General features: G+C 39.2%; 2 protein-coding genes across 2 annotated transcripts; one reads left to right on the forward strand and one right to left on the reverse strand.

Annotated features, from left to right (window-relative positions):
* Window positions 1-3,242: 3,242 nt before the first annotated feature.
* wdr44 (WD repeat domain 44) lies at window positions 3,243-14,395 on the forward strand. The gene is made up of 20 exons (XM_006802237.3): window positions 3,243-3,771; window positions 4,546-4,579; window positions 6,411-6,488; window positions 6,620-7,220; window positions 7,456-7,604; window positions 7,711-7,806; window positions 7,919-8,055; window positions 8,363-8,446; window positions 8,558-8,664; window positions 9,130-9,281; window positions 9,385-9,523; window positions 10,692-10,756; window positions 10,841-10,957; window positions 11,045-11,167; window positions 11,271-11,462; window positions 11,590-11,691; window positions 12,682-12,797; window positions 12,990-13,117; window positions 13,221-13,355; window positions 13,449-14,395. Exons 1-20 carry the CDS (start codon window positions 3,695-3,697, stop codon window positions 13,535-13,537), a joined length of 2,721 nt encoding a protein of 906 aa, XP_006802300.1. The 5' UTR covers window positions 3,243-3,694; the 3' UTR covers window positions 13,538-14,395.
* On the reverse strand, window positions 14,287-25,091 carry zgc:163098 (U2 snRNP-associated SURP motif-containing protein). Its single transcript, XM_087847238.1, has 25 exons — window positions 24,940-25,091; window positions 24,275-24,326; window positions 23,910-23,994; window positions 23,667-23,778; window positions 23,062-23,165; window positions 22,856-22,923; window positions 22,651-22,748; window positions 22,491-22,555; window positions 22,245-22,410; window positions 21,962-22,161; window positions 21,457-21,500; window positions 20,017-20,121; window positions 19,867-19,933; window positions 19,578-19,747; window positions 19,324-19,486; window positions 19,138-19,217; window positions 18,955-19,042; window positions 18,734-18,853; window positions 18,422-18,611; window positions 16,496-16,576; window positions 16,356-16,419; window positions 16,125-16,269; window positions 15,767-15,877; window positions 14,923-15,095; window positions 14,287-14,836 (listed from the first exon to the last, which is right to left on the reverse strand). The coding sequence occupies exons 3-25, from the start codon at window positions 23,985-23,987 to the stop codon at window positions 14,722-14,724; spliced, it is 2,607 nt and encodes an 868-aa protein (XP_087703364.1). The 5' UTR covers window positions 23,988-23,994; window positions 24,275-24,326; window positions 24,940-25,091; the 3' UTR covers window positions 14,287-14,721.
* Between the last annotated feature and the right edge of the window lie 947 nt (window positions 25,092-26,038).

A 26,038-nucleotide genomic window follows, 5' to 3' on the forward strand; every position in this document is an offset into this window, starting at 1 on the left:
TTTTATCCAATGCAGTTGTAGCTTACTAGGAAAGCCGGAGTATCCACACTTTCCATTGGCGGAAGAGTATGGCAATCTTCTCTCATTGGCTTAAAACTTCCGTTACTAAATAATGGTTTTAAGACAGCTTTTTTTACTTGAAGCACCTGGACACTGGATAATACTTTGTGAGGTGAACCATAGGCTTCCATTTAAAAACATTCGTGAGCTATATTCATAATGAAAAGTATCACATGTTGGAAATTAGTGAGACAGGGACGCACATAAACTATGATAATTAGGTTGGTTATTTATTTATTTATTTATTTATTTATTTATTTATTTATTTTTACAAAAGCAGAAGTCTGAATTTGGAGTTTGAATATTGTGGTAAATCAAGTGGAAATTTCAAGATGAGCTAATGTGAGAGGCTAATGTTGTTGAAATATGGGAGTGATTTGTTTTTTCACAGGTACAGCAGAGATCGGTGTTCCTGCTGCCCAATGACATTCCAGCTCAAACAGCAAAAATTAAAAGGACTCTCACAAATAAATAAGACAACACATACCTCATTTATCCCAAAGGTCAGGAATTTCTTTTTTTACACCATGTAAAATTAACTAGAAAAAAACCCCAAATAAATATGTTAAATAAAATTAAATAAAATATAACAACAATACATAAAAAATATTTTAATTCGTTTTTACTAATGAAAAAAGTAAAAGATGGATCAATTCTGCAATGAAAATGACCAAATAGACAAACAATAGCCACATTTGCTCACAGTATGTAAATAATTTTAAAAGACATAAATGTCTTTTTGAATGACCTGTAAAATATGTTTGTTTGTTTTTTGTACTTTTTTAAAGTACAAAAAAACTTTGATGAGTCTTTGATGAGTCTTGTGACTTTGTCTTGTGACTCTTGTGACTGTGCTACAGTCTACAATGACAAAATGTGTAAAAATAATGTATGCATTCATTAAAATGCACTCAGATTCTCCAATAATCACCTTTCTGCAACCTCCACCTTTTCATGCTCTTGAATAATCCATTAGATTGTAGTCTTATTATCAATCAGCTGATGCATTGATCTGGAACAAAGAGTGCTTTGATTGCAAATGAAAACACTTCAGTCTGTGGTGATTTTTCTGTACCTCATTCACTGTGCCTGTCGCAGCATGTGAGAAAGAATGAGCGGGGCATAGAGCGGCTAACATATGAGCGTGTAACTTAAATGAGTTTTTCAATGGATTTACTAAGCACTACAATTTAATTACACTTTCTAGTATACTTAACAATACCCCTGCACTAATTACTGATCAGTAACCGTGTATAGAGTGGCGGAAATGATTGTTTGAGAAATGCTGAGTATGATCAAAAGAGTGCCATTCCTACATTCAAGCACAGAGGTGAAAACATTGTGCTGTTTTTCTGCTGAAAGTACAGGACGACTTCACCACATTGAGGGACCAATGAGCGGGGTCATGTACAATAAAATCTTGGACAATAACCTTGTTTGCTCACCCAGAACACTAAAGATGGGTCAAGGATGACATTTCCAGCATGGCAGTAGCCAAAACCAAGGCAACAAAGAAGCACATTAAGATTATGGAGTAGCTTAGCCACTCTCCAAACTCTCTCAGTCCTATAGAAAATTGGTGGAGGGAGCTGAACCTTTGAGTTTCCAAGTTGCAGCCAAGAAACCTAAAAACGTTTCTGTAAAGAGGAGCGGGCTGAAATCCCTCCTCAGATGTGCACAAACCTGGTGACCAACTAAAAAAAAACTTCTTACCGCTATGCTTGCTAACAAGGTTTTCTCCAACAAGTACTAAATCATGTTTTGATTGGGGCTCAAATACTTACTTCACTGAATGATATGCAAATCATCTCATAATTTTTTCTTTCTGGGTTCTTGGTTAAAATCCTTCTCTATCCTTTCTCTCTCAGTTAAAATAAAACTACCATCAAATTTGGAGACTGTTCATTTCTTTTTAAGTGAATTCATCAAAAGATCAAAATAATTATTTCCATCACTGTATCCTGGTCACATTTATTTAGCCGGTTTTCTGGTGACCTTACATATAATTAATCTTATTCTAACTAATAATTAAGATATAATTATTATGTCTGTGTGTCTGCTTAAAACAACCAAATGTCAGCAAGGCTCTAAACTGCTCATTAGTGGAAAAGTCACATGCAGTTTGCATACAAACCAAATCTGCCAGTAGATGATGCAACTATATACATGCTGCAGAGCGCTAACTCCCATCTAAAAAAATGGCTGCATGCAGAGGATCACTTCCTTTGATTTCTCAAATTAAAATGATCCAGCTCTTCTCTCTGCTGAGAGAAAAGCGATAAGAAATGTCAGTAAACATGTATAGCATCTCATGGGTTACTGACAGAGATTAGTCAGCTCCACAGACTTTCAATGCATGCGACCTACAGAAATACTCTGACAGTTCTGCAGTGGCAGTGAATTTATTAGTGATAGGCAGGAAGAGTACAGAGCACCAGTGGATGATGTGTGGCGTGTTCTGTGAAGAAACAGAAAAATTATGAGGTTTTCTGTCAATTAGGTGTTGCAAGCCCAGTGTACTTGCCTGTGGTCTGCTTTGGGAGCAGCATCAGTGCTGGTGACATGAACAGAATCACTGAAAAGGCTAACTCTGCAAATGCCAGCAAACTGGTCACTTTTGAACCTGTGGTGAAGCTGTGGTGTCAGTGAGCAAACTTTAAACTCCATGGATAATCCTGTCCCCCTCTGCACCACTGACAGGCAGCGGCTCACCTTTTCCAACAGACTGTTTCAGCTCCACTGCCACAAGGACAGATATAGGAAATCTCTCAGACCAAATGCTACCTGCCTCTATTCAAAAATCTCTGTCAGAGAGTCATCTGCCAGATACACTAATAATAATAATAATTTCTCAAATATGGGTTAAACAAACTGTTGCTCTAATCATGATCATATCATCCTGAGAGAATTATTTAGGAACCAAAAACTACACCTTGCTGCTAGACCAACTAATACACTCTACTCCACCTGATCAGTAGCTGTTATTCTCTTGGTTGTTCAGTGAGTATTGTAATGTATACAGTAATTTTATAAAACGGCACTCACAATAGAGAAGTAAAATGAGTGAGAATTAAAAGATTTAAAAAAAAAGGATTTAACAACCAAGTTGTTCCATTCAGATTCCAGTCCAGAAGGTGGCAGTATTAGCCGTAAAAGCTGTTCTCCAACCGCCATTGAAAAAGAAGAAGAAACAAGAGGGCGCCTGTGCCCCTCCCTTGCTTCGTTAGGATGTATTTTTTGTGTAGCTGGTTTGTTTATGACGCGGTTTTCTGGTTCTGTTAGCTTGACAGCTTATCAAGTGTGTAATGTTGTGAAAAAGCATAACAAGAAACTCGCTTGTGGCGTTTTTCTCGGTCGATACTGTGCTTTGTGCAAGATAGATCTAAAAGAGGGTCAGGGTTAGTTAGCATTAAGTGCTGCTTAGTCGTTCGACAAGATTACATTTGTTAGCTGCAGCGTAATGTTGGACCGGAAAGTTGTTATTTGAAGACTCCCGGGCTCGGGCAATGGAATATCAGTGTTAACATAGAGGACGTTACAAGAGCATATGTAATACCTTTCAGTCATTGGCTGGTTAGGCTTATACACAGTTGCCTGGAAACTAGGCTAGCTAGCGAACTACATTGACGTTAGCATGGCGTCAGATACAAGTGACACGGAGGAATTCTATGATGCTCCAGAGGACCCCAATTTTACTCCGTCTCCACAAGTGTAAGAAAAGACGTTTTGCCAATATTACTTTTGAAAACGGTGTTAAATGAACACGCGTTCTTGCTTGTTTTTGTCTTGTCTCATATGTATCTAGCTAACGTAGTATTGACAGCTAACGTTAGATTTGCAAAATGGCCATTCTTTCATGAAAAGCATAAACTCAAGCTGCTTCAAAGCCAGGTCATGTGCCGTGTGCAAAATACGACCCAGTCTGTTTTGTATTTAGATGCCAAATATTAATTATATGCTGTCATACAGTGCTTGTGTTCACCAGCTATTCAGTGCAGGTACAGGAGAGTCTAACCCTCAAAACACTCACAAGTCACATGATGACAGTAGGATTTGGACTAAACGAACAGGTTTCTTATCAAAGCTGAAACCACAATGCAAATTTACAGTTTTCATCCAAAACATAGCTTGTTGGAATAAAAAAAAACCCGACAAAACAATATTTTTGTATGATCCGCTGTACGACAGCTCGATTAGAGATTGAAAATGTAGTGTAAATTTTAAAGATGCATTTTGTGTCCACTCAAATGCAAGCGGTTACTGAACCACTCTGTAAATGTTTAAAGTGTGTGCTCTCTTGCTTCTATTATTTCTTCTGATCAAAAGTTATATATGGGGTAAAAGTTATTTAATTCATTGTCTCAACTGCTTAGGTGACAGGTAAAATTATAAAAAGTTAGATTTTTGTGTTGTATTTGGGTTTTTTCCTCCGCTTTATAAGTTTAGCCTATATCAGTTTTAAACCATGTGTTTTGTGTTTCTTAGGTCTCCCGCAAAGTTCGTCATTCCTTCACCTCAGGTATGTTTATTTAAATCTAGGCACTGTTGATACAAGGTGTCACGAGTTGTGCTGAGTTGCTCTTGGAATGATTACTCTATAGTTCAAAGTAATATGGCAACAAAATAGTGACTTTTTGATTTTTCAAATTCATATAATATATATATATATATATATATATATATATATATATATATATATATATATATATATATGCGCGCACTCGCACGCACACACACATAAAACACTATTAGATTGTAGCTTGTCTATAGTTTTCCTGTCTCTGAATGACTTTTGGGAAGGGGTGACTACAGTAAAAAAAAAAACATAGAGATCTATGCATTTTCCAGCTATGTTTATTAATCTTGCTTTATCCATGTTTATCTCTATGAAAGGTGCAGATTTTTTCCTATACCTTTGTGATCATGTGTAAATGGCTATGAGCAATACCGTTCCTAAACACCTTTGTGTACTAATTGTACAAGGTCCCCTCCAAGCTCATGGCAATGTAATGTTTTTTTGACTACCTTTATGTTACCTCTCAGTGAAATTTGCATTACTTTGCATGTTCTTTTTTTCTTGTTTTTTTTTTTTGGGTTTTTTTGCATGACCTCGCAAAAGATTTGCATTTCATCTGACCCATCGTAAAAGGCTTTACTGTTTTATGATGTGGTGTCATGTGGTATTCTAGACTGCTGCTGGTTGTGACAGCAGTGAGAGTCAGGACACCCTCAGCTGTATATGTACTTATGACTGCAGAGTTGGGTTAGAGATCATTGCTGTCAAGACTTGTTTTTTACAGTTATGGCTGTGACAAGTTTTAGTGGTGCAACATTGATTATTCGAGCGTTTTTTTGTGTGTGTGTGTGTACTGATGGTGTTGTTCCTGCTCCTGTTCCATCATTATTATAATGTTTGTCCAGGATGAACATTGCTACTGACCAGTCACATTGTTGTCATGTCATAACTTTGGAATGCGGAGGAAAAAGAAAAAAAAAAGTTTATATAAAAATCCTTTCTGGAGTAAATTGTAGGCATTTCAAATATTTTCTTTATTAATTTATGAATTATGACAAATATGCTATTAAGTTACATTTGCCAAATTTAGGTTAGTTGGTTTTCTTGTGATAGTTTTTAATGGCGTTTTTAAAGAAGATAACTTCTTGCCTCATGCTAACTGAATGCTCAGACAATTTAGATTCTGAACCAACATTGTTATGATGTTAGTTACATGTTAGATGATGCTGATAGCTGTCCAGGATAAGAGTTTAATGCTACTGTATGTTGGTAGTATGACACATTTGTCACTGAAGACCTGATCTGGACCAACAAGCAACCAAACTTTTCTAATGGATCATCAGGAATGCAAAGCAGGTTGTCAGAGAAAACAAGTTACTGCAATTTAATGCACAAATAATTGCAAGGAAAAACAAAAATAATATTTATGCTATTGCAAGGTGATCCAAACGTTAAAGACGACAATCGCCTGACCTCACTCCATGCAGGAAATGGGACCAAAATAGGAGAGCGGTATACAAATTTTGAGTGGTAACAAGATGTAGACATTACTTTCAATCTAGAAAAGCCATTTGTTATATCATAAGCTGGCAGTTGCACAAGGAATTAATATAAAGGTAAACAAAGAATTATTACATAACATAACCTCCAAGACTGTGTTGATGAATATCATAAGATAGATAAACAATTCAACTCTAGGTTTCCATTTGTGTGGATACGCCTGAATAACTGTAATTTAGCTGTCATGTTACTGTTGATATTTCTCCTGTGTGTGTGTGTATTGTAAGTACATGTTGGTAAATGGTCTATATGTTTGTTTGTTTTTTCGAAACAGCTTTTGCACAGTTCAGTAAACGTTGCGCAAGATTTGAGCTGTGCCACTTCTGAGACTCAGCAAGATGATTCGTTACAGGTATGTTTCTCTAGTCTCATCCTTGTTTTAAGTTCTGTGCAAAGACAAACACGTTTTCTTAGAGATGAGCTATAACGTAAAAAAAAATAGATGTTGTATTCCTAAATCGACTGTGTTTTCTCTTCTTTTAGATCATTGATAGTATCATCGAAGAGAGTCAAAAAGGAGACGTAGGTGAGGTGGCTCAGCTGTTAGATCAGCTGCATGTTGATGTAGCAGCAGAGCCAAGTGAGCAGAATAATTGTGACAGAGTCCCTGGGGAGCTGGCTGTGCCAGCTGTTGAACCCCAGCTTGTCGAGAGGTCAGAGGAACAACGGAATAGCATAGTATCAAACGGCGAGTGCTCTATACCTGCTCTCGAGCCCACAGATCTCCCAGGGCCATCAGCTGGCTCACAAGAACACGTTCAGCCTCCAGACATCACCAGCACCATAGGACAGAGTCAGCCCAGCCTGTCTGTTGCGGTTGCAGAAGGTGGTCAGGAGCCAAGACCGGCTGACATCTTAGACCAGGTTCCCTTGACTGACAGGCCAGCTGACTCGGACTCCTCTGGATCTTTAAAACCTCAGCAGTTCACAGTGGAGCCAGACATTGTAGCTAGCACAAAGAAGCCTCCTCCCTCACGCCCACCCCCTCCAAGTGGGGGTCCTCCTGCAAGACCTCCGCCACCATCTCGGCCAAAATTACCTACCAAGAAGTCACAGGAGTGTGTTAGGCCAAGTGGGCTGGAAGGTAGGCAATACAGTGCGATTTTAATGGGCCTCAATGTCAAATGTGTTGCATCAATCCAGTGTGGGATTTTAAACTGTTACCTTTTACTAAACAAGTGTTAAAATGTCTTTATCTTTTATGTATGTCTATGTACTTATCTGCCGCATCATATGAATCACACTAACATAAAGCAGACAGAAAAAGAAGACCAGTTTTTCTTATAACGTTTTTTTGTTGTGTTGCGTGATTTTTCCAGTGTCTGCTGTCAGTGTGGTCTGCAGTGATTCTCTGGAGCCATCAGGCCTTCTGTCTCCTGGCAGCACTGTGAGGAGTCTAACCAAAGAGCTGCAGCATTCCTTGGATCTGGCCAGTGCTACCAGTGGAGACAAGGTGGTGACGGCACAGGTGAGTGAGGCTCAGACTTCTTTTTGGTGCTAAAAAAGGAATTTAAATATTGTGCAGTAATTTATATTTTATTTATTTATTATTTTTATTATTTATTTATTTTTAGGAAAATGAAGATGAACAGACCTCATCTCAGAGCGGAGGACAGACCCCAGGCCCTCAACGTCCTCGGTCAAATTCTGGCAGAGAACTGACAGATGAAGTAAGAGTCAGTTTTTGTATGTGCTTGAGTCCAAGCCACAACCTAAAATCGACACATTCCTGGCACCAGTCGTCTTTGCAACAAAAATATGCTTGTGGGCATCTTAAAACAGGAAATCTTGGCCAGTGTGATGATCAAGAATTTAGACACTGGGGAAGAAATTCCGCTAATTCAGGCGGAGGAGAAACTTCCTGCTGGGATCAACCCTCTCACTCTGCACATTATGAGGAGGACTAAGGAGTACATCACGTAAGCAGAACATTATTTACATGGGTTAGCTCAAGTTGCTGTTGTCAAATTTAATTTAAAACTGTTCAAATCACAGCTTATTAAACAAGTCAATGAGGGAAAGATTAGGGTGAAGCCAAACACTTGACCTTCAGATCAGATTCCCAGAAAAGAAGGTTTTCCCTGTTGAGGGAATAAGCTGATTACAATGGGTTGCACTGATATTGCTCACATAAGTTTCCCATGGAAAACATGGTTAAGCTTTATCATCTAAAACAAGAACCTGGTAAAGTTTCGAGACGACGCTGATATATTTTTGGCTTTGCAGGAATGATGCAGCACAGTCAGATGATGATGAGAAGACTCAGACACCAATGACAGACACAGACGGTGGAAAACTAAAACAGAGAACGTAAGGACTTGTGGTTTTTGGTTGCCTTTTGCTGAAAGTTAGTGTATTTCCCTCTTTCACAACACCATCTAATTTAAAGTATGTTAATGGTTTGTTGGTATTTCTGACCAGGACCCAGTTAAAAAAATTCCTCGGCAAGTCGGTGAAGAAGGCCAAGCATCTGGCTGAGGAGTACGGAGAGAAGGCAGTCAACAAAGTTAAAAGTGTTCGTGATGAAGGTAAAAAAAAAAAAAAAGAAGACAGAAGTGAAAGGATATTGTGCAGAGGCAGTTGTATTTTTTTTTTAAACCATACAGCCTATATTCATGTTCCTGTTGATAACTTACTAAACATTACAAGAAAATGTCCTGTCCAACTACAACCCTAGTTGTCAGTATAACAAGTTGTGTGCACACACCGTTTTTAGTGTGTGCTTTTTTTTAAGCACCATAAAGAAAAAAATGCATTAAAAATACAGTTTGCTTGAACACAAGAAAATAAATAGTCTTTGACTCTGTCTCAGTTGTACGTGTTCACTATTAGAGCTCTGACTGTGAGCACAGAACCCCTATGAGTCCAAGAGTGCAGAAATATGGACCTGGTAATGAGCATAATGGGTCTGACTTTAAGAATATCCCAAATGCCAACACAGGCTTGTGAAATAACCCTGATACACTTCTTCTTTTTGTTTATCCTACGCTCAGTCTTCCATACAGATCAGGATGATCCATCATCGAGCGACGATGAGGGTATGCCTTACACCAGGCCGGCCAAGTTCAAGGCAGCACATAGCTTCAAGGGTCCCTTTGACTTTGACCAGATTAAGGTTGTGCAGGACCTCAGTGGAGAGCACATGGTGGGATTATTGTACCATGTTATTTTATGCACTGACACACTGTGTGCTACTACATGCTTGTATTAAGAGATCTTTGTTTGCTTGTGGGTTTTTTTTTTTTAAGGGGGCCGTTTGGACAATGAAGTTTTCTCACTGCGGGAGGCTGCTGGCAACTGCGGGCCAAGATAATGTAGTTCGCATTTGGGTCCTGAAAACAGCGTTTGATTACTTCAATAATATGAGATTAAAGTACAATACTGAAGGTAAGCGCATTAGCAACATATTTGATTTCTTTTTTATTTGTATGATAATTGATTATTTGAAGAAAAAAAAAAAAGAATTCAGCTGCCTGTCATTTTGCTTTGAAGGAGCCTTTTTTTTTTTATAAGTCGTCTTTAGGCTTTCTGATCTATTACAGACAACATAGCAAAGAAACAATTTTAAATTTATAGTATGGAACCGATAGTTTCAGCAATCTCCCTCCAGGAATCTGCTGACATTTGTGAGTGTTTATTATATTGATGCTATGATTATCTTTTATTATACTGACATGATGATTGGTATTCTCTCAGTGATAAATTCAAAAGCCCTGGCAAAAAGGTAGCTGGAAATGTATACGGGGACTCAACAATACTAAACAGACTGCGTTTACCTCATATGTAGCTACATTTCTAGGGAGGTGCACGTCAGGTTACACCTTAGGCTTTCAGAGGGGTTTGTGGTTATAATGTAGCTATGGCATAAATCCCCAGTAAGAAATAGGAAAAAGTCAAGCAAAGGACCTAAGAGATGCAGGACCTTGTGCTGATCCATCGCCTGTTCACTGAAGCCTCATCAGAAATGGTCTCAGTGAAAGGTTGGCTGTCAAGAAGCCATTCTTAAGGAAGGAGAATAGGGAGAAAAGTCTGAGGTAAGCCAAGTTACACAGAAACTGGGCTGAAAATCAGTGACAGCAGGTCTCATGGAGTGATGGATCCAAATTTGTCAGTGTATATATGGAAGGGATCAGAAAAGGGGTTGCACAACGAGGATGCGGCCAGTGCTACTGGAGATCAAAAGTGAAGAAATTTTGTATGCAGAAAAATCAGATTTTGACATATTTCTGAACATGTGGCAGTCAGTGTAACAAAGCATACCTGGATAGAAAAATGGAGGGGAACACTATCAGTCAGCTTTGAATGTCCTTCAAGAGGCCTGCAGAACCATTCCTGAAGACTACTTAAAGAAATGACCAGAAAGCTTCTCAAGCTGCCAACTCTGTTTTTGCCCTATATACTGCATCTGATGTACGTTTACACATGCTTTAGTAAATAGTTTGTTACACCTATTTAACATTTTCCTAGTCAAATATAAAGAAATTAAGACTCGAGACTTTTCCAGAAGATGTTCAAGTTCTTGTTAGAGAAACCTCCTTTGTTTTTTCTTCTCCAGGTCGAGTGTCACCTTCTCCTTCTCAGGAAAGTTTATGTTCTTCTAAATCTGACACTGAGACTGGGGTGAGTGATGACACTAACACAAAAGTCAGACATTTTTAAGCCATTTTGTTCCAGATGTGTACCTAAGTGACTTTTTTATTGTAGGCGAGTTGTATTCCAGAGGATCCAGACACGGAAGATAGAAATGCCCCTTTCCGTCAAGTCCCTTTCTGCAAGTACAAGGGTCACACGGCTGATCTGTTGGACTTATCCTGGTCAAAGGTGATTAAAGCACCCTGTTAAGTTTTTCTACCCCCACACATTTTCTTCTCTCTTGTCTCATCTTTTCCAAAAAATTTTTTTGTCTAGAACTTTTTCCTGCTCTCCTCTTCCATGGATAAAACAGTCAGGTTATGGCACATATCCAGGCGAGAGTGTCTCTGCTGCTTTCAGCACATTGATTTTGTCACAGCCATTGCTTTCCATCCCAGGGTACGTTAAGTCACCTTGCATTACAGCTCTCAGCGCAAATCATACATCTATTATTTTGTCTCACAGACTCTATTCATAGTACTTTCTTTTCCTTGTTACCCAGGATGACAGGTACTTTTTAAGCGGCTCTCTAGATGGAAAACTACGGCTCTGGAACATTCCAGATAAGAAGGTGGCTTTGTGGAATGAGGTGGATGGCCAAACCCGGCTCATCACCGCTGCCAACTTCTGCCAAAATGGGAAATATGCAGTGATTGGCACCTATGATGGTCGATGTATCTTCTATGACACAGAGGTATACACATATATTGCTTCATCCAGGCAATACATGGTTTAATTATTTCTTTATAGTACTTTTTTTCATGAACACATCCATTCAAATATGAAGCAAATGCATTTTTCTGTTTGCACCTTGTTTTTAGCGTCTCAAATACCACACGCAAATTCATGTGCGGTCCACCAGAGGAAGGAACAAAGTGGGACGCAAGATCACTGGCATTGAACCTCTGCCTGGAGAAAATAAGGTAACAGCTGGCCATCACTACAAATACATCTGCGGTGGGTTGTCAATAGGGCTTGGTAAACTGCGGTTTACTAGACCATCTTTATTTCAAGGCTTTCATAGCTTAATTTTTCAGATTTAAAGAGAATAAAAAAAAAAAAAATATATATATATATATATATATATATATACATATATACATATATATATATATATATATACATATATACATATATATATATATACATATATATATACATATATATATACATATATACATATATATATATATATATATATATATATATATATATGTATATATATATATGTATATGTATATGTATATATATATATATATATATATATATATATATATGTATATGTATATGTATATGTGTGTATATATATATATATATATATATATATATGTATATGTATATGTATATATATATATATATATATATATATATATATATATATATATATATATATATATATATATATATATATGTATATATATATATATATGTATATATATATGTATATATATATGTATATATATATATATATATATATATATATATATATATATGTATATATATATATATATATATGTATATATATATATATATATATATATGTATATATATATATATATATATATATGTATATGTATATATATGAGAAATAAAATATTATCTTAATATTTAAAGATATTGGTCAGTAAAACTTTTGAGGGACTGACTTGAGCTGTTGGGTTTTGCTGAATTGCTGTTAACATTATGATGGCGTAGATGTTAATAATTAAAGTCTTGTTTTTAGCAGCACAAAATTTTGAATCAAAGTCCAGAGCAAACTTCAGAATGCTGATAGGCGCTGGTTCATTGAACGAATCGATGGAATACTTGATTACTAAAATAATCGACAGCTGCAGCCCTAGTTGTCAGTGTAACAAGTCGTGTCTGTAAGACTTGTGAAATGCCAAATGTTGAACTGTACCCTTTGCCCATAGATTTTGGTGACATCAAATGATTCCCGCATTCGCCTTTATGACCTGAGGGACTTGTCTCTATCAATGAAGTACAAGGGTTATGTCAACAGTAGCAGCCAGATTAAGGCCAGCTTCAGGTAAGGGTGTACATTTCAAGTCAATCTTCACAAGCTGCAGTTTTAAGTAGCACCCGTGACTCTAAACTCTGCTTCTAGTTTGTTTGTTTTTTGTCAGTTTCTAACCTTAAGCATGGATAAAAGCTCTTTCTGTTGTTGTTGTTGTATTGACACAGTATGTTGCAGTAAACCTGTTTGGCCTTTTTCCTGTAGTCACGACTACTCCTTCATTGTAAGCGGCTCAGAGGACAAGTACATATACATCTGGAGCACTTACCATGACTTGAGCAAATTCACATCTGTACGGCGGGACCGCAATGACTTCTGGGAAGGGATTAAAGGTAACTGTGTTTATGCTAAGTGGCAAACACCGTTTAATGTAAGCAGCCTTATTTCTCAGTTCTCATGTGATTGGGCCGCCACTAAAGAGGTTTTCTCTTTCAGCACACAACGCTGTGGTTACGTCAGCCATTTTCGCACCCCACCCAGGCCTTATTGTCCCACAGGAGAGTGGTGCAGAGAAGCCAGAAGCAGAGTGTAAGAGCCTGGACTCCACAGACTCTGAAACGATACCCTCAGGTATGCCCCCTTTAATTTGCATATGACTCAAGATTTCTTAAAACATTACAGTTCAGTGTCGTAAACTTGCAATGCCGTTTGCTCTCTTTGCAGGAGCATTAAAGACAGATCACACAGAAGTTCTTCTCTCCGCTGACTTCACTGGAGCCATCAAGGTTTTTATCAATGTAAAAAAATACTGAGCATTTTAGAGGCTCTTGGCTCTTCAGGTTCAGGCCTGTCTATCAGTGATCAGTCCTAAAGGTTGAGGACAACTTGTCTCAGAGCCTTGTAAGGGCACTAAGTACCTAATGGTACTGAGACAAAGTTGTCTGTAGTAGCTGTTTTTGGTAAACAGGGACCCTAAAATAAAAGGGAATAGGTGGAATAAATAGACTGTAAATGGACAAAGTGAGGTTCCTTACCACTTTTTGTTTTTAATCTTTGATACCAGACAACTGTGAACAGTTTGGTCTGAACGAAAGATCTGGACATGTCAAGCGTGAACAGAAACTAAATCTGTTCAGATACGCACGTGTACATTTCAGGCTGTATGGTCAGGGCTGAATATAGCTAGAAGACTATCTGTAACAGTATGGGGCACCTTATGCTTTCTTTGGCTACCACATTTCAGAAGAAATTTAGAGAAGCAAGGCACTGATGTTGGGCAGATTTTCATGTCTTGTGTTAAGACGCATTTGTCTCAAGGTGTCTAAAGCTGGACTGTAATGTCATTTACAAAATATTCGTGCCTACAGAGTCTAGATTGCTTTCTAAATTATACTTCTAAAGCTTTCCTCTCACTTTATCAGACATTTCAGCAGATAACAAAATTTTCAGTGCAGGAGATGTGTGGCTACTAATGATCGGGGCTGGGCATCTTAAATCTGTGTTTCAGAACCAGTATTGGGTCAAGTACTTTTGATACATTTCTTTGTCCAATGAAAGCACATTTCATTCTATAAAACAGTTGTGTAAATTTACTGTGTAACATTGCATACTTAATGCTTTTGTAAACAAATGCTCTTACTTTCCTCAATAAAAATACACACAAACTAAGAGTGCTTGTCGACAAGTCATTGTTAACTTAACATTTTGATGCTTTTTCTCACTAATCATATCTTACACACACACACACTTCCATCACCAAAGGTGATTTATTTAGTGTCCGAACTTTACAGCGACATTTGTTTTGTTTGTTTTAAACCAAACATTAAAACAAAAATAAATATAATTACAGTGTTCATTCTTCATCATATAAAAGTGTACTGAATCTTGCATGGAGTGTTTTAGTTATGACAGAGCAGACGTGTTGGTCTGTTTGAAAGAGCGCTGCAGAAGTGCACTGTGTTACTTTGTGGACACGAGCACGCACTGCAGAGCTGAGTCAATGTTTGCTCTTCTTTGCTTTCTTGTGTGAGCGATGGGGTGACCGTGACCTGGATTTGCCTGCCTTGTGGTCCGGAGATGGTGATCGGGAACGTTTGGACCGTTTGGGAGACCTGAACAAAACAGAACATATAACATACTGACTTTAAAGATAACACTCGGGGTGGATGCTACTGCAAAAGCCTCACAGTTGACTTACTTTAAAGGAGAGATGCTCCTTGATTTCCGGGCCTGGTGTCCAGGGTCATTACTACGTCTTCTATCCCCATCGTCATTTTTTCTGCTCCTTTCTTTGCTCCTCCTGTCGTCCTTGGACCTCTCTTTGGATTTTGATGTTGATCTCTCATTCTTCTCTTCATCTTTTTCAAACTCCTACAGGACAGAGTAAAAACATCCCTGTTAATTTGTAGTTATCTATCTAAAGATGTAATTCCCTAATCAGCTCAGTCAGGTTTAATGGGAGTTTCTTTCTAGGGGGTTCTATAACAAGGAAAGTAATTTTTTAAAAACCTCTTTGTCATCTTTTTTGGTCCATGGGCAAAAGCAATAAAATGCAGAATTATTTAAACGCAATGAAGCTGCTACGTTAGAACACAAGTCCAGCAAATTCTGCTAGTTTTTTTTCCCCTCTTGAGATCTCCACACATAACATACCCAACAGAGCAACATTTCTAGTAGTGAATATAAACCGTGCCACACAAAGCAAATTGTGCGCAAACGAGAACCAACAGCACCTAGGTTAAAATAAACTGCAGCTACAGTTCCTTACCAGTAGATGGCGCAATTTTGACAAACATTTACAACTCTGCCACCAAATAATTATTTTAACTGTACTGACTAATTTGATTGAACTAATTTTCTTTTTTTCCCCACTACACTTCATTATTAGAGGATGTGCTTCTATTATACATGAGTGACTTGTATTTTGCTTAAAGTGGGGCTCTTTTGGGGAGAAAATCTGAGCACCTTTTATTCCTCCACAGGTAAAACACAATGCAATGTAATTTTAAAGCTATACGAATTCAAGTGGCTCATCAACCCACCTTTTGTAGCAGTTTGTTTCTGTAGTGCTCCACTTGTTGCTGTAAGCTCATTCCAGACTTCCTCGGCCTTTTGCCAGACTCCAGCTCATCTTGGATCTTCATAACCTTTACCTGTGTTATAGTGAGAAAGCAAATCAGTTCTGAACATTTATCAACTATAATCTGACTTACTGTCGAACATGCCTGATGGTGGTACTCACAGGCATCAGGTATGGACTAAAACAGTTTATGCCTGCCTGAAGTGTGACCTTTTTTTTTTTTTTTTTTTTTTTAAATAAGATCTAAAAGTAAACACAATTTTCAGCAAATCTAACTCATACAAAGATGAGTTAGATTTGCTGAACAAATTTTCACTTGCCTCTAGCTCTCTCAGCCTTTTCCTTTTGCTCTCAGACATCTGAAAACTTCTGAGCGAGCTTTGAAAAACTGCACTGTCATAGTTTGATAGACTGGAGGAATCGGCACTGCTGTCACTCTCCGAGTCTTCGTCTTGCGAGTTGCCACTGTTGACAGGCATGAGATCCATTTGACTGCAGTCTATTTCTTTGTTTTATAAATGTACACAGGAGGCGAGACACTCGGGCCTTACCTCACGTTTGCTTCATCGCCGCTGTCTCGCTCCACCACAGTGTCCCACTTAGATTCAGTCTTTGCTATGAGAGATAAGAGAACAATGAGCACGATGATCTGGGCAGATTGATGATACAGTAACATCCTGACAAGTCTTACCTTGAGAAAACACCCCAGTATCAGTAGTCTTCTCCCACTTAGATAAAGGCACACTTGAGACAGGAACACTGCCTTCATCCACTGGGGAGATAACAGCCACAAGGTTAGGACGAGGACAGGTCATCCTTGAAAGGCTTCCAGTTAGATCGTGATAACAGTGAGTTTGCTCTTTAATGACTGAGAAATACAGCACAAATCTGTTCCTGCTGAGATCGAGATGCGCACTCGTTACTCAGGACGTCAGTGTTTTGATGTACAGTGGGGCAAAAAAGTATTTAGTCAGCCACCGATTGTGCAAGTTCCCCCACTTAAAATGATGACAGAGGTCAGTAATTTGCACCAGAGGTACACTTCAACTGTGAGAGACAGAATGTGAAAAAAAAAAATCCATGAATTCACATGGTAGGATTTGTAAAGAATTTATTCGTAAATCAGGGTGGAAAATAAGTATTTGGTCAATAACAAAAATACAACTCAATACTTTGTAACATAACCTTTGTTGGCAATAACAGAGGTCAAACGTTTACTATAGGTCTTTACCAGGTTTGCACACACAGTAGCTGGTATTTTGGCCCATTCCTCCATGCAGATCTTCTCAAGAGCAGTGATGTTTTGGGGCTGTCGCCGAGCAACACGGACTTTCAACTCCCGCCACAGATTTTCTATGGGGTTGAGGTCTGGAGACTGGTTAGGCCACTCCAGGACTTTCAAATGCTTCTTACGGAGCCACTCCTTTGTTGCCCGGGCGGTGTGTTTTGGATCATTGTCATGTTGGAAGACCCAGCCTCGTTTCATCTTCAAAGTTCTCACTGATGGAAGGAGGTTTTGGCTCAAAATCTCACGATACTTGGCCCCATTCATTCTGTCCTTAACACGGATCAGTCGTCCTGTCCCCTTGGCAGAAAAACAGCCCCATAGCATGATGTTTCCACCCCCATGCTTCACAGTAGGTATGGTGTTCTTGGGATGCAACTCAGTATTCTTCTTCCTCCAAACACGACGAGTTGAGTTTATACCAAAAAGTTCTACTTTGGTTTCATCTGACCACATGACATTCTCCCAATCCTCTGCTGTATCATCCATGTGCTCTCTGGCAAACTTCAGACGGGCCTGGACATGCACTGGCTTCAGCAGCGGAACACGTCTGGCACTGCGGGATTTGATTCCCTGCCGTTGTAGTGTGTTACTGATGGTGACCTTTGTTACTTTGGTCCCAGCTCTCTGCAGGTCATTCACCAGGTCCCCCCGTGTGGTTCTGGGATCTTTGCTCACCGTTCTCATGATCATTTTGACCCCACGGGATGAGATCTTGCGTGGAGCCCCAGATCGAGGGAGATTATCAGTGGTCTTGTATGTCTTCCATTTTCTGATGATTGCTCCCACAGTTGATTTTTTCACACCAAGCTGCTTGCCTATTGTAGATTCACTCTTCCCAGTCTGGTGCAGGTCTACAATTCTTTTCCTGGTGTCCTTTGAAAGCTCTTTGGTCTTGGCCATGGCGGAGTTTGGAGTCTGACTGGTTGAGGCTGTGGACAGGTGTCTTTTATACAGATGATGAGGTCAAACAGGTGCCATTCATACAGGTAACGAGTGGGGGACAGAAAAGCTTCTTACAGAAGACGTTACAGGTCTGTGAGAGCCAGGGATTTTCCTTGTTTGAGGTGACCAAATACTTATTTTCCACCCTGATTTACAAATAAATTCTTTACAAATCCTACCATGTGAATTCGTGGATTTTTTTTTCACATTCTGTCTCTCACAGTTGAAGTGTACCTCTGGTGCAAATTACTGACCTCTGTCATCATTTTAAGTGGGGGAACTTGCACAATCGGTGGCTGACTAAATACTTTTTTGCCCCACTGTATGAGCTGGGTGGATTGACTTTTTTTGTTTAAAAAAAGAACACTTAATATGCTGTGGACTCACAAGGCATCCCATCAATGTCATCAGTGGTGACCCCTAAGGGAACACCGTCTATGTCATCAACAGGGACTCCATCCAGAGGGTCCCAGCCCATAGGGCAGCCATCCAGGTCATCCACAGGAGCTCTGTCCAAAGGTATGCCATCTATAGGTGTGCTGTCCATTGGTGCACCGTCAATATCAAAGGATACTTCCTACAAAGAGACAAGGAAATGCATTTATGTCGAGGTTCATTTACTTTTCAACAAGAAGGGGAGCCTATATTGTTGAAATGGCATCACCAAAAGGCAGTAATAAGGGGAGTAATTCAGCTAACCTCTGCCAGCTCCTCCCCTGCTTTGGCAAAGCCGAGAAAGATATTCTGAAGGTGGATTAGATAAGGCTGTGGGTAAATGGCCCAGTCCTCCCAAGCTCGAAAACAACTCATGACCTTTTGCTGTGGAGAGACAGAAAGAGATAATATGCACATGAAAATGTTTTGTTGTCCTATTTTTAGTAAATGTCCTTGTGCGAAAGGCAAGCAAATTCCATGATTACCTTAAACAGCTCAGCCTGCAGCCTGGCTTGTATGTTTTTGTGCGCTGCGTTAAGATCTCCAAAGATCTGTGGCAGCTTTGCTTCAAAACTGGAAAGATGAGGGGAAAACTTTAAGATGGTCAGACAAAGCTGAAATAAAATGCGATCAGAGTCCTCAGGCCAAACTTAGGGAAAGTCTCTTACTATTTCCGGTAATATGATGCACCGGCTACTTTGGCACAAGAATTGTGCAAGATGTCTGACACAAGGTACAATCTGGCAATCTGTGAGATTGAGGTGGACAGAAAAGTTCAATATGACCTGGTTATTGTAGCTTTACAGAGATTCTGTGTAACACGTGTTATATAAAGATATAAGGAAGCAAACTGCCTTCTTCTGAAGGGACGTCTGGAGCGAGGAGAAGGAATCGGAGACATGTCCCACTACTTCCTCTGCTGCGTCCGCTCGGTCAAGACAGAACATCATGGCATTGGCAATGTCTTCTCTCCCAGCAGTGAGCTCCTTAAGCAACATCTCCAGCCTCTGTCTGTGCCTGAAAGATGTTTACAGAAGAGTCATGTTCATTCAGTTTAACTGAAGTTACGAGCGTAAATAAATGTCGCCATGACCGCTAGATGACTTACTCGGCTCGGAGTTGCCCTTTCTTCACCTCCTCCTCGTGGGAAACATCATCTTCTTCCTCTGCCCTTTCTTCACTTCTCTGAGAGTAGCTGTTTAAAGAAGGTGGTCTCCACAAAGAGCCTCCGCGGAACATGCGGAAATCTGTCGTCCTCCACTCTGTTGGGGACTCTCCCTAAAGTACGGATGAAAACCAGACAAATTTTAAAAAAAAAGAAAAAGATGATTTAAATCCACATGACCCCGTTACTTCCGGTAACTGTTCAGAAACAAGGTTTTGCAGAAACAGAATACCTGAAGAATGGAGAAAAGCTTCCAGCGATAGTACACATGATCTTGGCTTTTGTTGTCAAAAAGGAATCTGAGACAATAACAGATAAATCAAACACGATGCAATTTTCTCTCAACTTAACACCAACACGGGCCCAAGTGCTGCAAACATACCTGTAATGTGGGTTGTTTTTCTCTTTATTCATGATTATGGCTTCAAACACTGGACCTTCACGCACCACAAACTCTATCATCCTGTGAATAAGGAATAACAGATTCCTGTGGTGACAGAAAGGTGAATCAGAGCCAGGTTTAAGATTAAAACTCATAATGCACACTCAAGCATCTCTAACAGTAAAAGGCCCATGCATGAATATTATTGGCAGACTAAATGCTGCTCACTCTAAATCAAGATATACTGTGCTTATGCATGCCCAAATATAATAGGATAACCACATGTGTGGGCCTCTCTTTTTTCCTGATAACTGAATGTAAGAATGGAGAAGAAATGACACAATCACAATAACCTTTCATGGCTCACGTTGCAAAGCCCCAATCCAAAGTTTAACATTAATCATGAAGCTTCAAGATGCTAAATACGCCATATTTGACTCATGCAAGGCTTTGAGAAGAAAAAACAGTAATTTATTACTGTGTTTTAGTCGTTAGGATTGCCAAATTTATGACATCCTGTAAAAATCTTGCTGTCTAAAATGTCTGAAAAAGATGTATCCAGTGGTTACTTTGGATTGGGTCTGTTTGAAAACTACCTGTTTGAACTTGATCAGTGTAGACTGTGTTCATGCAGTTATATCTGCCACTATAGTTACACTCACATATTACTCTACTATGACCTGAAGGAGCAGCTGGCTTGATTTATGACAAAAGTACTACTCTACTGACATCTGACTTGAGAAAAATCAACATGCCTTCTAGCTGTATCGTCTGCAGTGTCTCAGCCTACCCATGGGAAATCCAGGGCGTGTTGGTTTAAAATACAGATACCAACGGATATTTACAATAATTGCAATTAGGTATTTAACAGAAAAACTAGCTGACAACTGAATGACATGGTGGGAACAAGATGAGTTTTGATGGATTTTTAATAAACTGAAACAAGAATTGCATGTAAACCTCAAGCCATGACATTTGACATGTGTGAGGAATTATCCAAAAGTTCTGCAACTCTGCCCTTAAAAAGCAAACACCAGGCTTGACTTAAAATTGGCAACGGTGCTTTTTGGCCACAACAACAGTTTTCACTGTAACTGCAAATGGTCAGAACACACCTGAGCATGTAGCCTTCTAAAAACAGCAGCTCTGCTGGAAATGGTTTTACTGCTTCCCAAGAAGAGGGGAAGGTGAACAAATTTAGATTTTTATCATCACGGGCAGAGTCACACCTCCAACAAGTTGCAGATGTCAAAGTATCCACCCACTTACAGCAACCGTAAAACAACTGTGGGATGCCAAGTGTATTTCTAACAGCCCTAAGACCTGAGACTTCCTGCCACAAACAACACATCTGGATAAAAGAACAGTGCACCACAGCTTCTCGCCTATAACACTTGTGTTACAACAGCTGGGCAGTCATAGTAAGAAGAGTGTGTATACCTTTCGGTTGGGATAACCACTTTGACTACGGCTTCGGACAGAGTCTGTTTGTGAAGTCAAACCAAATAGTGAAAACGTTAAAACGTGAGCACTTGTACAGATGAAACACTGCAGGATACATACGGCATAGAAAACGATGACAGTATTAACGGTCAGTGAAAAGAGATCGGGTGACACAGCTGTAGGACTCCAATGAACTATTGTAAAATACTACATCTATACAATCTATATCTATACAAGCTGAGCTGATTCGAGTAAATAACTGTGACAAATAACTTTTTAAAGCACAAATTTACCCTGACTTGGTCACTAGCTATAGTTTCCAAACTTAGATCAACAGCAGGCCTTTCCACAATAAATAAGTTAATAATAATAATAGTAATACTGATAAATCTGCAGGTCTTTAAAGAAACAATTTTCCTTTAATTGTCACACTCTTATTCCTAATTCATTACATCACCATACAAATGCAGTTAACACCAATTACTTGTGGATAAGATTTTACCTTGTCAAGCTCTTTTTTAGACATGCCCAGCGGCTTGGTGAAGTCATTGCGGAAGCGATCCCTGGGCTGAGCATTGAAAGGCAGGCCGGACGGCGGCGGCGGTGTGACTCTCACTCCCACCGGCATGTAGAGTGGCTGAGGTGGGATGCGAGCTGGTTTGCCCCATCCCAGCTTCATCTCAAACCCCATAATCACTTTACCTACAAGGCAAACCATATTTCATTGTGCTGTGAGAAGAACAGCTGTGATATGTAACAGGGGTATTTTTAAGAGTCACCTGTACCATCTAGTGCAGCCAAGGCTCTCTCCGCATCTTTCCGTGTCATGAAGGCCACGAATGCTCTGTTAGAGGTTCTGCAGCGCTCCTCGTCTGTTCGGGGCCACATAATCTTCACACTGGCCAGGGGACCATACTTACAAAACTCTTTACAGAGCATTTCTTCATTCATCTGAAAAGTAGTAGAAATTTAAAGCGAGGGTCGTACGTGAGCAATATGTTGAACCTATGCAAGTCTGTGTGGACCTTTACCTTCGGACTTATGCAGTTAATGTAGAGATTAGTGGTGGTTGGCACTGTCAGGTCATCATATAATGCTGCAGGGTGAAAAAGGGCTTGATGTTAGGTCAATTTAAAGGTTACCAAATTGATTCAACTAACAACAACAGTAATATCAAAGGAGGGGTTTTACTCGATCGTCCTGATAAAGGCGTGTCCAGATCTCCATATGGTCCTCCACCGGAGTCAGTTTTCTTCCTTTTATGTCTCTCCTCACGCTCTTCTTGTATTCTGTATCCCCACACATGAAAACAGATTTACATGTCCCAAGAAGATAAACATATTTCACAGAAACAGCACATTTTTCAAAAATAAATTAAAAAACAAAATCAACTTACAGTTTAAGTTCTTCCTTGAATAGTTCGAGATTACTCTTCTTTTTCTCTTCTGCCTTTTTTTTAAAGGTCTATCAAACAAACAAACAGCTGGTTATTAAAAACGTTCAAACACTGAGAGCTAATGCTAATAGGACTGTATTTTTACATTAATACTTAATCAGATATTATGCATTTAATCCAAAATAAAAAAAAAAGAATAAACTTACAGACTTCTTGCTTTCAGCTGATGGTGAGACATGCTGGGACACGTGGACAAACTTGGTAGCAGGTTGGTAGAGCTTACTTTTCTTGACCTCTGCTGCTTCCTCCTCTGCAAAGATTAAGACAACCCTCGAATACTGATCCGGCTTATTTATGTAATCGCTTTCATTGTTATGACTTGACCCTGAACACCATTCGGACAGAAAGTGGCACTGGTTCCAAAAACAATTCATATAAACTCACTCACAAGTGAACTAAATGAGATGTCTGCTCATATAACAAAACGTTGAGCAACTATGTTCAACTATAACTAATCCTATAGTGCAGTTCTCCCAGAATTCACAGAGTCTCTGAATTTTATTAAACCATCACAAACATGTGGCCCTTAAAAATGAAGATGGTGAACTATTTCACTGCTGAGTCAGGCACTCAGTTCATTATTATTATTATTATTATTATTATTATTATTATTATTATTATTATTATTATTATAATCATCACGCAACTTGCAATCAGGCTTGGTCCTGACACCCCACTGCTGAACAAAAGGAACATAACTGCAATGTCGCTAAATCACATCATGATGCTTGTGAAAACCCTCGCTGCTCACCTTTAGTCGCATTCACAATACCTCCACGGACAAAAGTTTTCACTCTGCTTTTCTCGCTGGTCTCAAATGAAGCCAGAAATTCTTCAAACACCTCTGCTGCTTTTTCTTCCTCCTAGACATACAAGGAAACACTATTTGTATTAATTCATTACCATATGATCTTAATAAGGTTTTATTTCCGCCAAACATTCAAAAAAAACACTCTGCATCGTATCTAAATGTCACATCCCAAACCCCCTGCACCTTTTTTTTGAGCTCCTCTTGTTCCTTCTTTGTGAGTGTTTTCAGTGGAGCTGCTGGTTTCCCCTTTCTATCTGCCATGCTCAAGCTGCAAGCAGTACATAATAATACACAAGGGTGGAAAAGTTCATGTTAAAATGCCTTTCAATTGGTAGCACAGAAGCAATTGTAGAGGTCTTAAAAATGCCTAACATCCTCGACAGTGGTTTGCACACAATATTAAGCAACTTGTAGCATTTTCATGCTTTGATAATAACAGTAAATCTTAAGAGAGCTCCCTGATCCAGTGGGAGGAAGAGCCCACAGGAGCAGACATGCACTGAAGGGCAAAGCAATAGAAATCTCTGTCTTCTGTTGAGTCATCTTACCGATTTAGTGTCACTTATGGCATCCTTTCTTTGGTACGATATTAGATACAGACTATTAAAGGAGAAAAACACAGAGTATTAATCGCCAAATAAAATAAACAACACACAGGCATAGAAAAAAATAGTGCTACTCATCAATAACCACACACAGTGCTAACCTATGGTACCAGGGGGGTGGACACTGGGTGTTTACAACCCTTAAGTTTGATAGTTCAAGCCAAGAAGATGAAGTGCATTAAACTAAGAGGCTCTCTGAACAATAAACATGCACTACTTAAACAGAGAAGCTGGTCAGGTCCATCTGGAGCAAATAAACGTGTTTAAAAGGCCTGGACAACACACAGGCTACCATTCCGCTTTGCTAATGTTAGCTAACGAATAAAGAGCTAGCCCACCCTTAACCTTCACATGAATAATGCTAGAGCTTATATTTCCTCTGTCAACCTATGACCCCAACAATTCAGTTACTCGGACACATTTGCATCTTTCATAATCGCAAACACCTCCCTCAGTGCTAACACTCACACAGAGCTCAGACACTCTTAGCTAGCTAACATAACTGTCTCTTTATGTTGTTCTGAAACGCCGCAAAAGCGCCGACTGACCGCGCAGTACAGCGTTTAAACCACAGTGCATGCACACAACCCGATATAACCGCAACTTACAACGTGTGTTAAGCTATTGCTTCACCATTTGTTTGCGACTGACAAGTGTTTTTTTTATCACATCGTGCTAGCACGAAGCGAGTGGAGCTCCTGAGAGAGGACGCCTGCTCTCCTCTGCTCGGTCCGCAGCTTATTAAAGGAGTCCGTATCTCTGTGCGCTCATACTCCACTCATTACGGAGACTTCTCTTTCTTTCATCTACCTGCTGCTACAGTTTTGCCTCCTCACGTCCAGGTTTGTGGTGGTCACCGGCTGTGGGGTTTTCATAAATCTCATAAATGTCATGGGGTTTAAACAGAGAGAGAGAGCGAGAGACTCCTTTATTTATTAAAGTGCAAGAGGCTGATTTAAAGCACTTTTGAACATCAGTGGACAAAAGACAGTCCGAATCAATTACTGATTATATGTGACACGTGTGATGGAAAAAATTAAGGTAGGCTATATAAAATAAATATAATAAATTCAAAACATGCCCCGATCATCAAGCTGCAGAGCAATTGGTGGACCTTAGCTTACTTGTTTTCATGATCATTTATGCCCATTGAGTTATTATCCAGTCCAATCCAATCCAACTTTATTTATACAGCACTTTAAAACATAGTTGACCAAAGTGCTTTCCAGTTAAAGGATAGCCATATTAAACAAAAAGGAAAAATAAATAAAACAGGGAAAACTAGAAAGAAAAAATGTACAATAAATTAAAATAAAAAATACATTAAAAAAATGAAAACTAATCAAATAACTGACTAAAACTGACTAGAAGCCAACTCTGATACTACTCCTAAAATGCCTTGAAGAAAGTGTGTGTTTTTAAACGTGATTTAAAACTCAAGTGTTAGGTCCAGCCTAATATGGAGGGGCAACGTTGCTGTTGTGGCAATTTGGCAGCCACACCAGCAAAAGCTTGTCCCCCTGGTGTTTTTTCAGACAACAAGGAGTGACTGGTCCTTGTTGTCCACTTTGAGGGGTGTATATGTGTTGAAGGTCTGCCAGGTAGGAAGGAGCTAGGCAGCTAAATATTTTTTAATTAATTCTAAAATGGACAGACAATCAACGTAAAGAGGCAAGACCCAAGGAAATATGTTCATGTTTAGGTGTC

Source organism: Neolamprologus brichardi, chromosome 10 (genome assembly GCF_056152115.1).
Source record: "Neolamprologus brichardi isolate AB-2024 chromosome 10, ASM5615211v1, whole genome shotgun sequence".
NCBI lineage: Eukaryota > Metazoa > Chordata > Actinopteri > Cichliformes > Cichlidae > Neolamprologus > Neolamprologus brichardi.